General features: G+C 38.3%; 2 protein-coding genes and 1 long non-coding RNA gene across 4 annotated transcripts; 1 reads left to right on the forward strand and 2 right to left on the reverse strand.

Annotated features, from left to right (window-relative positions):
* Window positions 1-780: 780 nt before the first annotated feature.
* Window positions 781-2714, forward strand: LOC121054254. 2 transcript variants are annotated; one of them, XR_005811678.1, is made up of 2 exons: window positions 781-1250; window positions 2204-2714. It is a non-coding gene; the product is annotated as an uncharacterized LOC121054254 (long non-coding RNA). The 2 variants fall into 2 exon arrangements; XR_005811677.1 differs by having other exon boundaries at window positions 2228-2714.
* Window positions 1505-9709, reverse strand: LOC102712526 (villin-4). The gene is made up of 23 exons (XM_006652708.2): window positions 9633-9709; window positions 9253-9367; window positions 8678-8777; window positions 8097-8165; window positions 7769-8011; window positions 7519-7696; window positions 7293-7434; window positions 6973-7135; window positions 6589-6739; window positions 6174-6274; window positions 5703-5858; window positions 5371-5439; window positions 5015-5083; window positions 4749-4886; window positions 4520-4648; window positions 3752-3899; window positions 3618-3628; window positions 3236-3376; window positions 3016-3141; window positions 2817-2882; window positions 2195-2510; window positions 1940-2100; window positions 1505-1858 (listed from the first exon to the last, which is right to left on the reverse strand). Exons 2-23 carry the CDS (start codon window positions 9306-9308, stop codon window positions 1745-1747), a joined length of 2847 nt encoding a protein of 948 aa, XP_006652771.1. The 5' UTR covers window positions 9309-9367; window positions 9633-9709; the 3' UTR covers window positions 1505-1744.
* A 1712-nt stretch (window positions 9710-11421) lies between these two features.
* On the reverse strand, window positions 11422-12712 carry LOC102712800 (xyloglucan endotransglucosylase/hydrolase protein 24-like). Its single transcript, XM_006652709.3, has 3 exons — window positions 12344-12712; window positions 12021-12220; window positions 11422-11933 (listed from the first exon to the last, which is right to left on the reverse strand). The coding sequence occupies exons 1-3, from the start codon at window positions 12710-12712 to the stop codon at window positions 11531-11533; spliced, it is 972 nt and encodes a 323-aa protein (XP_006652772.2). The 3' UTR covers window positions 11422-11530.
* Window positions 12713-13450: the final 738 nt, after the last annotated feature.

Below are 13450 nucleotides of genomic sequence, written 5' to 3' on the forward strand. Positions count from 1 at the left end.
TGTCGTTGGGATTACACTCAAAGGTCAAATTTAATTTAATTTGGGCCTCCCCTAGTCCCTATTAAGTAACGGTTTGTTGTTCAGAGGTTGGTTTTAGTTGGCCAGTTCCTTCAGGTTTATATAATGGCTCTTATGATTTGCGCCTTATACAGCTGAAAATAAGAATACACGAAACAATAATTTATGATATAATCTTCATGTTCTCGCGATCTAAAAACAAATACTATCAATAAAATATGGTGAAAAAAAAATCTAAAATCAACTTCAAATTTTAAGTTCAAAAATTTAAATTTAGCTATAACAATAAATATAACAAAAACATGGACATCTTTGTCTTTTAGCAACGTCGGTGGAAAACGAGTACTCCCTCTGTCCCAAAAAAAACAAATTCTTCGGTTTTAGTGTCTAACGTTTGACCATCCGTTTTATTTAAAAAATTTTTAGAAAATTAAAAAAAATTAGTCACACATAAAGTACTATTCATGATTAATCATCTAATAAAAATAAAAATATTAATCGTAAAAAAATTGAATAAGACGAAGAGTCAAAAATTAAAGATAAAAATTAAAAAATTGGCTTATTTTGGGACGGAGAGAGTAAGATAGGTTTGATGGCAGATCTGCCATGAGGCTGGAAGATCTCTAGCCTCCAATACTGTCTCTAGGCCTGTGGAGAACCGCTAAACCAATATTAAATTTTCTGTCATAGGAAAGAGATGTTGAAGTTTAATATGAAGGTTGAAGAAGATGTTATTTTCTTCTAGGTGCATCCCACTGCTACTTTCCTCTCGATCCGTCCTGGATAGGCTGATTTGTAAAAGAAGTTTTTCATAACACCCTATTCATATTAGCATAACATAGAGATTCAATTTTGCAAAACACGCCCTATTTTTAGCATTTCAGCTCAGCATTTTTCATAAAACACCCTAGTTCCTATCTCCTAGAGTTTCTTAGCGGCGGCCGGCGGATCTGTGTTGAGGCCGTGTTGAACGCTGAGGAGTCGAGGGCAGTGGCATAGGCGGGGGAGGCGTTTCTTGGTGGCTGGCGCAGTGATGCCACGGAGGAATAAGGGCAGCGAACCGGTGAGTGTTGCGGGCAGGGGAAGCACGAATGCGCGGCAAGCAGCTCCTTGGATTAGATCGCCGCCCCCTCCCTGCGAAGAGCTCTCCTCCACCCTAAGATTCTCTGTCTGCATCCGCCGCTGCTAGAGTCCTGCAGCCAGGGTGGCGTCTTGGCAGCCAACCCATGAAGGTTAGTACTCAATCCCCTCTGTTTCTCCTCGTTTACCATTGCTTGCATGTGTGAATCGTGTATTGTATTATTACTTGTTGATCTGTGTAAATTTGTAATTTTTAGAAACATAATTCATGCCATATCGATGGAACCTGTTGATCTAAGGAATGGTGTTGCTGTCAGTAGAACTTGTGATTTTGTGGAGGAAATTAGATAATAGTGACGCCCTTGCGCTCTCTTCATTAGTTGAGAGTCGGTAGAGACATCTGAGAGATAGCAGATAGACATTTTTCTTAAAAATTGCATTAGTACAAAAATGTGAGACCCACAACACAACATTCATGAGCTCTCTAGATCAATAAAGGGGAAAGGCACTACCCGAGACCTAGTTAACTTGTTGCTGCTGAAAGAATAGATAAAGAGAAGAAATTGATAATGGCATGGAAACTCGTGTGCCCTCAAAAAATTTTGAAGCCTCCAAGGTGAGTACAGGGACATTGCACAGAGTTAAGCTAAAAGAGTTGGAGATCAGACTTTAGCCTGTTCTGCTTCCATTTCGGAAGATTGTTGAATGATGCTCTTGTCATGTTAAACTTCTCTTTGAACTCACTTGATGATAAGTAGACCTGCATTCAATTGAAAACAGTTCCATTGTGATCATTTTACACATCAGGATAAACTAACAAGTGAAAATTTTAGTTGCTCACCTCTCGCTTGGTGACATCAATGTCAGGAGCAGGATCATCAGATGTGATTATCAGACGTTCATATGGGTAGATTGTTCCCCCCTCGTCATCGTCTAGGTCATTTTCACTTGCACCGGCTGTCGAGCCTTCCTCCTGTATTGTCTTCTCTCCTTCGGGGCTCGCTTAATTTTGCATAAATTCATAAGGAAAATTATAAGACAAATTGAAAACTTGCCCAGATTCTAGTGTAATATGTGATATTGATATTGTGAGTACCTTTTACAGATTTAGGTATTGTGCTTTTCGTAGGACCCTCAAAAGCACTGGTGAGAGAACTGATAGCTGATTCTTTGGATGATGTCTTTGAGAAATCAGACCCAACGGATTTTGGGAAGAGTTTCCGGACAGCAGGGGGAGGGGTGGAAAGATTTCGGGTACTTGGATTCTCAAATGCAGAAGCTATTGCAGTGAAAGCTGGAGATCTTCCTCGGACACGGTGACGTTCTGGACTGTGGGACATACTTCTTGTGCGCTGAGATTTATCTTGTCCTGCGTTCCTTCCTGAAAATGCTGCTGTTCGCCTTTTGGGTTTCTGGCAACACATAACAAACATTCAGGTAAGTTAATCTATATAGATTGAAAGAGGGGTCACTATATTGCTTACTACTAGAAAATTTCCCTAGTTAGAAAGGCACTTAGACAATACATCACCAAACATGTAGCTGTATAAAAATGTACAACTGGGCAAGAAAAAAGAGATCATCAAATGCTAGCTGCCTGTAACACTTATCTCAAACTTACTCTCAACATTATATTTTAGTTTATTAATCATATGACCACCAAGAGTTTAAAAATGGCTCAATGATACAACTGGGAGAAGTAACTGGTTAAGACTTACATCAACCGATGGAGTCACTCCACCCTTTACAATGGCAAGCTTCCTCTGGTATGAACTACCATGCATCTGTGACAAAATAATAGAATTAAACATGATGCATTTGATTTCGGAAACCAAAATGGGATGTAATGTTTGGGGGCTCATCTAGCCAACATAGAAAAAAAAAAGATATTCAATTTACATATAACTAACTACTTACCCGTGATTTTGCTGAGTCCCAAATGAAGAACCTAGTAAAAAACGGTGGCTCACTTCCTTCTGTAACAATAAAAACCGGTGTGTCTTGGGAGAGATTTTCCATAAGGAAATCATGTAGAAGAAATTTCTAGCACAGTTATAGTAAGAAAACGAATTAAGATGCCAAATAGAAAAATGTGATTTCTAATTAGAATAGAAAGATCAAGTAACTTAGTTATTACCTCGGCGATATCCATCGCCTGTGATCTCAATTTGGTATCCACCTCCTGTCCAACCCAAACAAACAAGTCGGAGTGGCAATCAAGAACGAAAATATCTTCTGCCATCAGATCATCCTGAGTAAAGTGGTGTATTTCTTTGACCTAGTCATGTAAATTCCAAAGGAAGGATCGATATTAGGCATCCACATGGAGACCACACTTAGTAAAAAGAGTTTTTTTTACCATCCTTGAAAAAATTAAGGTACCATATTTTTCAGTGTAAAAATTTAGTACTTTGAGATACCAGAATTTTGCACTAAAATTTTTAGAGCCTTAAAGTATTTCTCAAGGATGGTAAAAAAATGCCCTAGTAAAAAAGTCTATGCATTTTTTTTTGCCTGACCTTCAAATTTTCTTCATGAAACACCACCAACAAACAATGGAAGTGCAGGAAGAAGCAAAAATGTCAATAGATGATGAAATGTTAATCCCACTAAGTAGACCATATTAAACATTTAAAAATTTCTTTGTGATTACCTTTGGATAAAATACATGAGAAAAGATGAGGGTCGCTTTCATTTTCTTTTCCTATTTTTTGGTTTGAATACTTGGATTTACCACCTAAAAGTTCCCAGAATTGGTCGGTTTCTTTCCCCTCCTTTTGTGACCTGGATGGCAAATCTGGCTGTATCATGAAAAAAAAAGAAGTACAAATAAGTTGTATAAATGGTCAAGGGACACCCATACCAAAGTTAATATTATTTCATAACATAGGTAAACAACAGGGACATTATTTGGGGCATATTTGTAAACGAAAAATAATTTGTAAATTAAACTTTTAGTTAAGTATTCTTAGTCATCTAAATGTAAAGGCTGAAAAATAAATTAAGATGAAAAACCTAACATCAACTCCAATTTTAAGGTTGAAAATTCAAATTTTGGCTTATATGAATAAATAGAAGTGAAAAGATGAGAACAAACATATGTCAAATAAACCATGATATAAAGCAGAACGATTATAATTTGTGGAGATCATAGACATCTAGTATCCACATATAACCACATGCAAGGAAAGTTATAACAAGATAGATGCATGTCTCACAAAGTTTTTGATTTTACTTCTAAAATTATAGTTGTATCCCTCCTATATATTAATATATCCACATTATTTAATCTGGGCGTATCATGATCAAACTACTGTAATGTCTCAAGCAAGGGTTTAAATTGATAGGAGCATACTAAGTGTCAAGAAAATTGCGTGGATATAAAGATTAATATTTGCCACAATAAGAAAGGTATTCACACCTTAATCACATCTAGCTGTCTCTCAACCAAGTCATTATCCAGTGAGGTCGTAAGGTTCCCAATCCATGTGAACACAGTATTTCCATCGTGTAGAATATAACAGTAGGATGAATTTAATGATGAAGACTCCTAATAAACAAAAAACACAATAGAGATGAAACCATTGATAATAGTATAAGAATTATGCTCTTGCATGTATCTTTTACCAAATAGATGCCTTTGAACTTACTGCATCAACTTGAATTGCTTGCATGTTTTCTGATCCCAAGCCTTGAATCCGAAAGAGAGCAAGCCCAGCTTCTACATAAGTGTCGTCTTCGATACCATTTGTAGCAATAAAGTTCTTGTATCCAGAGCTAAGTCCACCCTACATTGGAAAGTTAGTGTGAGGGGAGAGGGATTGACCAATTAAGTATCAAATTAATGTACATATCTATCAGCCTATCTGTCAAATCAACTAATGGATATTGACTATCTAGTAAGTAGAAGAAAAACCTTAAAAACTTGAAGACTTTGAAATATGACAAAAAATTGGATTGGTTCTTTCCCTTCATAGAGGCGAGCCTGCACATGAGCAATAATGAATTAGAGAGTGTCACACCCATCTTTTCGCTTCTGCTTATACTTAAATATAAGCCAAAATTTGAATTTTCATCCATGAATTTGGAGTTAATTTTGAGGGTTTTATTACCAAGTTAATTTTTCATCCTTAGCGTTTAGATCGTTAAGAATATGTATATAAAAGTTTTATTATAAATTATTTTTTGTTTGCGAATATGCCGTTTGGCTTTTAAACAATCACCCCTGCCATTGTGATCTAACATATCATTTATGGTCAATGAACATGTTACCTGGACAGCTTGGAATTTTGCAGCCTGAACCATCTTGCTAGCCAATGAAATTGCCGATGTCCTCTCCTCCTGAAAGTAATTAAGATTACCCACATGTAGAAACTTGAATTTATCACACACTAGTTAAACAACCACCACATCATGTAATTACCTCTGTTGTCTTATCAATCTAAAAAAATATGCATCTAACAACATCAGATTGGTAACTTTTAAAATTGCTTACTCTATTAATAGCTTCACAACAAATATTTAATTAGTTCCTAGCACATATGTCCTATGATTCCATGTGTGTTTCAAAAAAAAAAAAACTACAACTAGTGGATAGATATTACCTCAATGCTTTTCTTTCCAAACCAAGTTCCAACAAGACATTCCTCCTTGTCATCTCCGGTGTATGTGTATTGAAAAATGTAGCAGTCTCCAGTGTAAAGTTTTGATTGATCAGAAGGTGAAAGAAGAGTCTTGTCATTGCCATTTACTCGCCAAACCTATAGAATCACCATTAAACAAACACTGAAATAATTGGTTGAATGCAATGTAAACAAATGTCGGTTCAAGGGTGGAGATGAAACTGCCAAAGATGGAGGGGTGTAGATTAATTTCATGATTTAGTTAGATGCCTTTCCATAAATATAGTGCCTTTATTAATTTATTTTTTTGCGTGAGTACATTGGCATTTGAGAGGCTTCACATCTCAAATTTCAAAAGTTAGCTAACACCCTAAAATGGTGTGTACACAAACAAATTTGGAAGGATTATTGCTCATGGCAATGCAAATTCATAAAAATTATGAAAGATAATACCTGTAAATGACCTGTGCAATCAATATAAGGCTGGGGTTCTTCTTTTACAGGATCAGCTTTCATCAATCCTTTGACATCCAATCCTTGACTTCTGAGTAGAGCTGTAGTAAGAATATACATGATAAATGTGTGGACATTGGATAACTTTTAGCAATACATTGCACTTTAACTAATGATTTCTGAATAAAACTTTTATATATGTGATCTTTTGACTTTTTTAGGGAAAAGGCCAAACAACTTATCTGCGAACGAAAAACTTTTATATATGTGTTCTTAGTGATCTAAAAGTAAATGCTGAAAAATAAATTTCAATAAGAAACTCCCAAAATAAACTCTAAATTTAAAGCTGAAAATTTAAATTTTGACTTATAAGCAAAAGCATGAACAAAATAATGAGGCTGATGTAGGAAATAACCTGCCACTTTCCCTCTGCCATCCTCAGATGATAGCTTCAAATCAGGTGTAGGTGGCCACTTGTTAAATTTTGACTTGAACACGATTGTTTCAAATCCCTCAATCACTTTGACAACATTTGATCTTTTCCGGTTTTCATCAATGAGCAATTTCTGAAAAGAAGTAAGAGAAACGCGCACAACAAAGTGAAATGCAAAATATGCTTGTTTACTTTTAAGATGGAAATGAATTGACTTTAAAAAGTATGTATTACTCCATATTAAGTTCCACCTACATTATTCTCACTGGTGTTTCTCTAACACTATAATTGAACGGAGAGAACCATGAAAAAGTTCATCTTCCAATAATCAGAAACTTCATACATGTATGGCCAGTAAGAAATTACCTCAGCAGCTTCACTTGCACCCTTTCTTTGTTGCAAAGAAGTACCTCTCCCCGTCCAAACATACATTTCAGCACCACAGTCCATCAAGTAGCATTTGTTTGTCTCAAGCAACTCATGCTCCAATAATTCGTAATTGATATGCTCTAGTGTTCCTTGGTTAAAACTGAGCAGAAGTAATAGAAATCACTTATTTAGTTTCATAAATTTGAAGAGAAATTTGACCTCACTAGTGGCATCATTTGATTGCAAATGAATCTCATTCAAACTTACCACCCTTTTAATGAGGATAGAGGGAATCATGAGAGTGATTTGGTTATTACCATAGCAATTTGGTTACAGTTTCCTTATCGTCTCCATTGTCCTCATTGTCCTCTGAAGATGTCTTTCTTGGGAGAGGAGCAAAACCACCAAACAAACCCCAAAATTCACCAGCTTCAGCATCAGCCATCAACTTTCCATCCTCTATAAGATGAATCCAGATTGTCAAATACTTTAAATGTGATTTTAAAATATTCAAAGCAAAAGGACGGAAACAAAATTGCTTACCAACAGCTGCAACTTCACACTTGCCCTCATGGAAGGTGTCTTTGATATATTGCACAACTTCAAGAGCTTTTGCTCTCTCTTGAATGCATGAGTTAGAGCCATTGAATTGGAAAATTTTGTTCTTGGTATCCAAAATGAATATGTCCTCATGATTAAGGGATGAACGAGCAAAAGGAACCTGGTTTGTATACAAGACGAATATAAAAAAACACACACACACTAGGGATAATTATCAACTTCAACAGATTACCTCTTTGACATGAACAACATGCTTTCCTTGGCACACATATAAGCGGGTAACATGATCTTGTTGATTGATCTCTACATGATTGAACCCAGAAGCTACCCCTCCTGGCTGTGGCATGATGCAGGGTCTAAAATATGAGAGAAGCTTTTCAGTTTCACTGCCTTGTACTTCCCTATATTGCACAGCACGTCCTCCAAGGGCAGCATCAAGCTCCACGGTTAGAATTGCAGCAGTTCCAGCTTCATCCTTTCATAATATTATAGGCATTTATGTATTAATAGTTAGCTTGGGAAAGTTAAGTGAGATGTGTTGCAAAATTATTTAAGTCTACCTGACTAGTATCCTTCCCAAGCCAATAGTGGAGGTCATGGCGGAACGAGCCATTTTTCAAGGCCGTTGTCTATAGGGAGAAAAAAATAATGAGGCAACAAAAACACATGGTGCTGTAAACATAATGCAAAAAAAGGGACTTGAAACCATATGCAAGTTACGGCGTCAAAATGACAATGGTGTGGTTAGTGAAGCATGTGGTTCACCAAAGTGACTAAGAATTGCACCATCTACTACACTATAACATAAAGAAAAAAAATAGTTTATCATGTCATGGAATGTTTTGGCTGTGTTCTTTTTCACCATATTATTTCTTAATTTTTGTGCGCATGTTTCTTAAACTGCTAAACGGTATTTTTTTGCAAAATAATTTATATAGAAGTTTATCATCTCACCTATGTATAGTATATTTTTAATTTTATAGTAGCTAATTTCATCGTTTATATTATTAAATAGCTAATAAAAATCAAATAATATTTTATCAACCAAAAGAGCTTTTCAAAGATGAACAAGATAGTCTATGTTTGCGACTATGCGCCAATAATGTTCAAAAGGAATAACAAGGAACGGATACTCCCATACCTTTAAGATAATATATGAATCACCCATGTAAAATTTTCCATATGAAGATGTTGGCACGGGAACAGGCTTGAAATTTTCAATACGCCATACCTCCAAACCACTGCAAGGTAATTAAGGAGTACAAAGCATGTGCAAGCTACTCCTATGAAGGACATAGTGTAGGGCTACAATTCTCATGGGGGTTTAATGTCAAGTCTAATTTTGTAGGATAAATTAATAGCCCTCCTTAGCCTTCGTTTTATTGGACTGGTATTTACTTATCTTCATCATTGTTTTCATTTAGTTTAGTCACTCTACGATCTAATGGAATTGCATGGTCCTTTTTCTTATAGATACAAAAGGTAATAAATTCATGAAAGCTTTTTATTCCAGCATATTGTCTATATTTTTAGACTAACTCATGACAATTATTTAATGCCGAGAACAATTAACGATCGTTCTATCTATGATTACATATCTTCCTTTTTGTGTGAGTCGGTAATCCTATGGTCACAAAATGTATTTTCTATGAGATCAAATCTCCAAGCCATGAATAAATCTGGAACTATAATGCAGTGAAGCAATCTGGAGGATACTCCTTTTGTCCAACTCCGCGGAAAGACGGGTCCACATCTTTCATAGAAATTGACATGCTTGATGTTGTGAAAGAGCCCCTTCCTGATTTTGTCTCAAAACAGTGCTAACATCATTCTGGAATTGCAAACAAGAATTAAAAAAATATGAATGAGATATGATTAATTCAAGCATCACAATGGTCACCCCTCATACCGACAAATTTGTTATGATATAGTCAGCAACAAATTACCCCAAAGCACGCAAAAATGATTCACAGAAACACCCCAAAATCACTGAAAGAAAAAATTAATTAAAAGAACACAAATGCGGGTAGCATCTCTCTACACAAAAATCATCGAAAGCAATACAAAATAACCCAAATGTTTGTAGCCCCTCTTACCTGAAGCCGGTGTGTGTGTTCTTGATGGCAATCGAATTAGAAAAATCCTTGTGACTATTGTGAGGAGACAAGGAACGGCCTAGACTCCGGAGAGAGGACAAGAGGGGAAAAGTTAAGGGCCATCCGCGCAAAACGGATTAAGGCCAAGAAATGGTAAATTTGTGTGTGCATGCACCCAGTGCTGTAAGTGGATGGAGAAGTGGATTATTTGCATATTGCTATCTATAGCAGGGGCATGCACCACTCACACTTTTACCTTTTCTTCCAAATGGTGTTCATAGTGCAAAATCAAATCCCTAATATAAAATGGAATTTGTTCTAAAAATATATACAATGGAATTTCTCGTGATCCAAAATATAGCTCTTGAGCTACTTCTATCCAAAACTCGTGCCAGATATACCATGGTTATTAGTATTTATTTAGGCCGTTGTAACTACATCTGTTTTGTAGGATTTCAGTTTTCAACATCCAAGTTAGGGATGTAACAGGTCGGGTTTGGTTCGAGTAGAGCAATTACTCGCCCGCTAATTTGAAGGCTATGGGTAAAATTCTCTACCCGTACCCGTACCTGTAGGTAAAATTTGATATCCGTACCCGTACCCATCGGGTACCGAACGGGTATCGGATACCCGTCAGGTCTGTCATTTCGTATATCAAAGGCACATCAAAATAATCATTCCAACATATACAACAAACTAAATATGCTGCTTATAATATAATATTGCATCACACGTGAAAAGTTTAACAAATACAACATATTGCTCATAATATCAAAGTTTTTAGCTAAAGAGAGTATATCACAAATATTATTACATGAATAACATAATAACTTTTTAGATAAAATTCAATATGTGAGTCACGTTCGGGTACCTGACGGGTTATCCGCGGGTAGGGAAAATACCCGTACTCATACCCGTGTCGATTCGGGTCGGGTAAAAATACTACCCGCGGGTAAAAAATTGTACCTGTATCCGCCTCCATCGGGTTGGGTATCCGGTACCCGTACCCGAATTGCCATCCCTAATCCAAGTAGTGTTGCATATGAAATATTCTGCATGTATAGGAAAAAACTATAAAACTAAATGATTAAAGATGTCATTGTTTTTTTTTCGTATCATAGTGGTAAGCTAGGGCCCTTCATTTCTGGCCTCGAAACTACTGGTTTGAGAATCTTAATATCATAAAAATAAAATTACTCTTGTCATGAAATTTTCTCGGCCTTTCTCACCACAAATTGTCCAGCTCCGTTATTTTGGCACATTACAGAATTTGTTCACTTCATTACCGGCCCGTTGTCTTGAGATATCTATTGATACCCAACCTTTACCTTTATATTTGAGGCTGGCGGGGTGCTACATGCTCCCTCTGTTTTTTTATTCAACACAATTGATTTTTATCAACTTTTGATAATTTGTCTTATTTAAAAAATATATAATTATTAATTATTTTATTATAATTGGATTTATTACTAAAGAAATTTTAAGAACGACTTATAATTTTACATATTTACACAAAATTTTTAAATAAGATAAATGATTAATCATAGATCTAAAAATTAACGACTAACGACGTACATCAGCAGAGAGAGTAATAATTAGGGGTACTAAGTATAACGAAGACTATTAAAAGAGTGGAAAGAAAAATTCATATTGTCAAGTGACCTTCCAACTGGAAAAATTCCAAATGCTTTTGAAAAATTTCATTCAGAACGAAACACTCAGATAAAAAACCCTCAATTTCTTCTGAAACTTTTCTGCTCCTATTTTTGTCTTCCTCAGGTCAAAGAACGAAACAATCTTTAACATTCCAGTAAAATCTTCACAAAATGGAAACTAATCCAGTACATTTCGTGCATTTTTCACATGCTCGCCGAATCAATCACCTGATCATCTATATCCTACTGCAGCCCGCACTCCTTGGGGAAACCATCCGGGAACCGCTTGTGATCGGTGCAGTAGTCGTAGATCATGTACTTGTCCTGCGCTTCCCTCAGCTGCTGCTGCTGCCTCACGTCGTCCAGCCCCCGGCCGAACCAGTCGCCGGCGGCGGAGGAGGCCGCTGGGCCCTGGCCGCACACCCAGGCGTACGCGCCCGGCACGCAGCCGTCGGCGGTGAGGTTCCGGAAGTAGGCCACGAACGGCGCCTGCGACCAGTCGGTCTTGACGCGGCCGCCCTCCGTCGCCCAGTCGTCGGCGTCCCACAGGCAGCCGAACAGCCTCATCGGCTGGTAGATCGGGAACGGCACGCCGGCGTCCAGGTGGTTCTTGAATTGCCGGATCGGCATGTTGTCAACCAGGATCCTGATGAAATCGACAGCAGCATTCAGCCATACACGTTTGACATTGACTCAACGTTGACACATGTTGTAATTTGTAAATGCAGCTTACAGGATCTCGTCTGGGTTCCAGATGACGGAGTAGGTGTGGAAATCCTGGGTAGGGTCGAACCAGAGCCGGTACTGCACCTCCCTGCCGCCTTCGCCATTGGCGAAGATATTGGTGTGCAGGGTGTACGGCTGCCCGGTGACGTTGCCCAGGAACTCGAGGTCGATCTCGTCGTGGGTGTTCCAATCCTTCTCGGATATCAACTGCACCAAACACCACATATATATCACCAAGCTAGACAGAAAATGCATTATGCATGGTCACATGCAGCATGTCAATGTGACAGTGTCGATCCAGTGTGTGGCTGCTGTTTCATGGTCACTTACGTATATCGTGGTGACGGTGCCGGCGGAGTCGTTGGCGACGAGCTTGATGTCCATGTCGATCCTTGCGAAGAGGTAGGAGGTCTTGGACCTGAACGCCGACCCCATCTCTCGGTCCAGCGTCAGCGCGATGGTCTGGCCGCCATGGCCGTCGCTGAGCAGCTGCGTCTGGCCAAACAGGACCTCGAGCTGGTCCGTCATCAGGGGGCCGCCGGTCACCGGCGAGGCGGCGGCGGCGAGCAGCAGCGCAAAAGCCGACAGGCAGGCTAGGAGGTGCGCCCTAGCCGGCGCCATGGCTTCCGGCCGGTGGTGTACTGAACTGTGAAGCGAGTGCGTGCTCTGTGCGGCCATGGTCAAGTGCTGGCTATACATATGCAGAACAGTGGCACCAGGGTCAAAAGACTTTCAGATCGATCTCATCGAACTCGGCGATGCATTAGATATTTGGATTCTTGGAAGGTGTAAACAAGTTTGGATTATGGGCTGGCTACTTGGCTAGTAAAGACCTAGGCATAGAAAACAATCAATGGACGATGGCTAAGGCCTTGATTAGTTCCCAAAATTTTTCTTCAAAAACATCACATCGAATTTTTGGACATCTAAATAAAATATTAAACATAGATGAACCAAAAAACTAATTGCACAATTATGAAAAAAATCTTGAGACGAATCTTTTGAGCCTAATTAGCCCATGATTAGTCATAAGTGCTACAGTAATTAATATATGCTAATGACGGATTAATTAGGCTCAAAAGATTCGTCTCGCGGTTTCCAGCCTAGCCGTAAAATTCGTTTTTTCATTCATGTCCGAAAACTTCTTCCGATATCCAGTTAAACAATTGACGTGACACTTTTCCCAAAAATTTTCTCAACTAAACACCACCTAAAGGTGAGCAGAGCCGGGAAAACAAGCAAGAAGTTGACCCGATTAAGTGTTCATCACGTGTCCATTGTCCAGCACTACTGTAGTGAGAGAGCTGCGGTGCGCAATGTAACTTTCAGAAGTGCAAGTGGAGGAGACATTTGGAGCGAGGTGATCAATGGGGGTCAGTGAAGTACCCTTGAACAGTTTGATCACTAGATAATTCACGTTTTTACAGCATTTTTAAG

The sequence above is a fragment of the Oryza brachyantha genome, chromosome 4 (genome assembly GCF_000231095.2).
Source record: "Oryza brachyantha chromosome 4, ObraRS2, whole genome shotgun sequence".
NCBI lineage: Eukaryota > Viridiplantae > Streptophyta > Magnoliopsida > Poales > Poaceae > Oryza > Oryza brachyantha.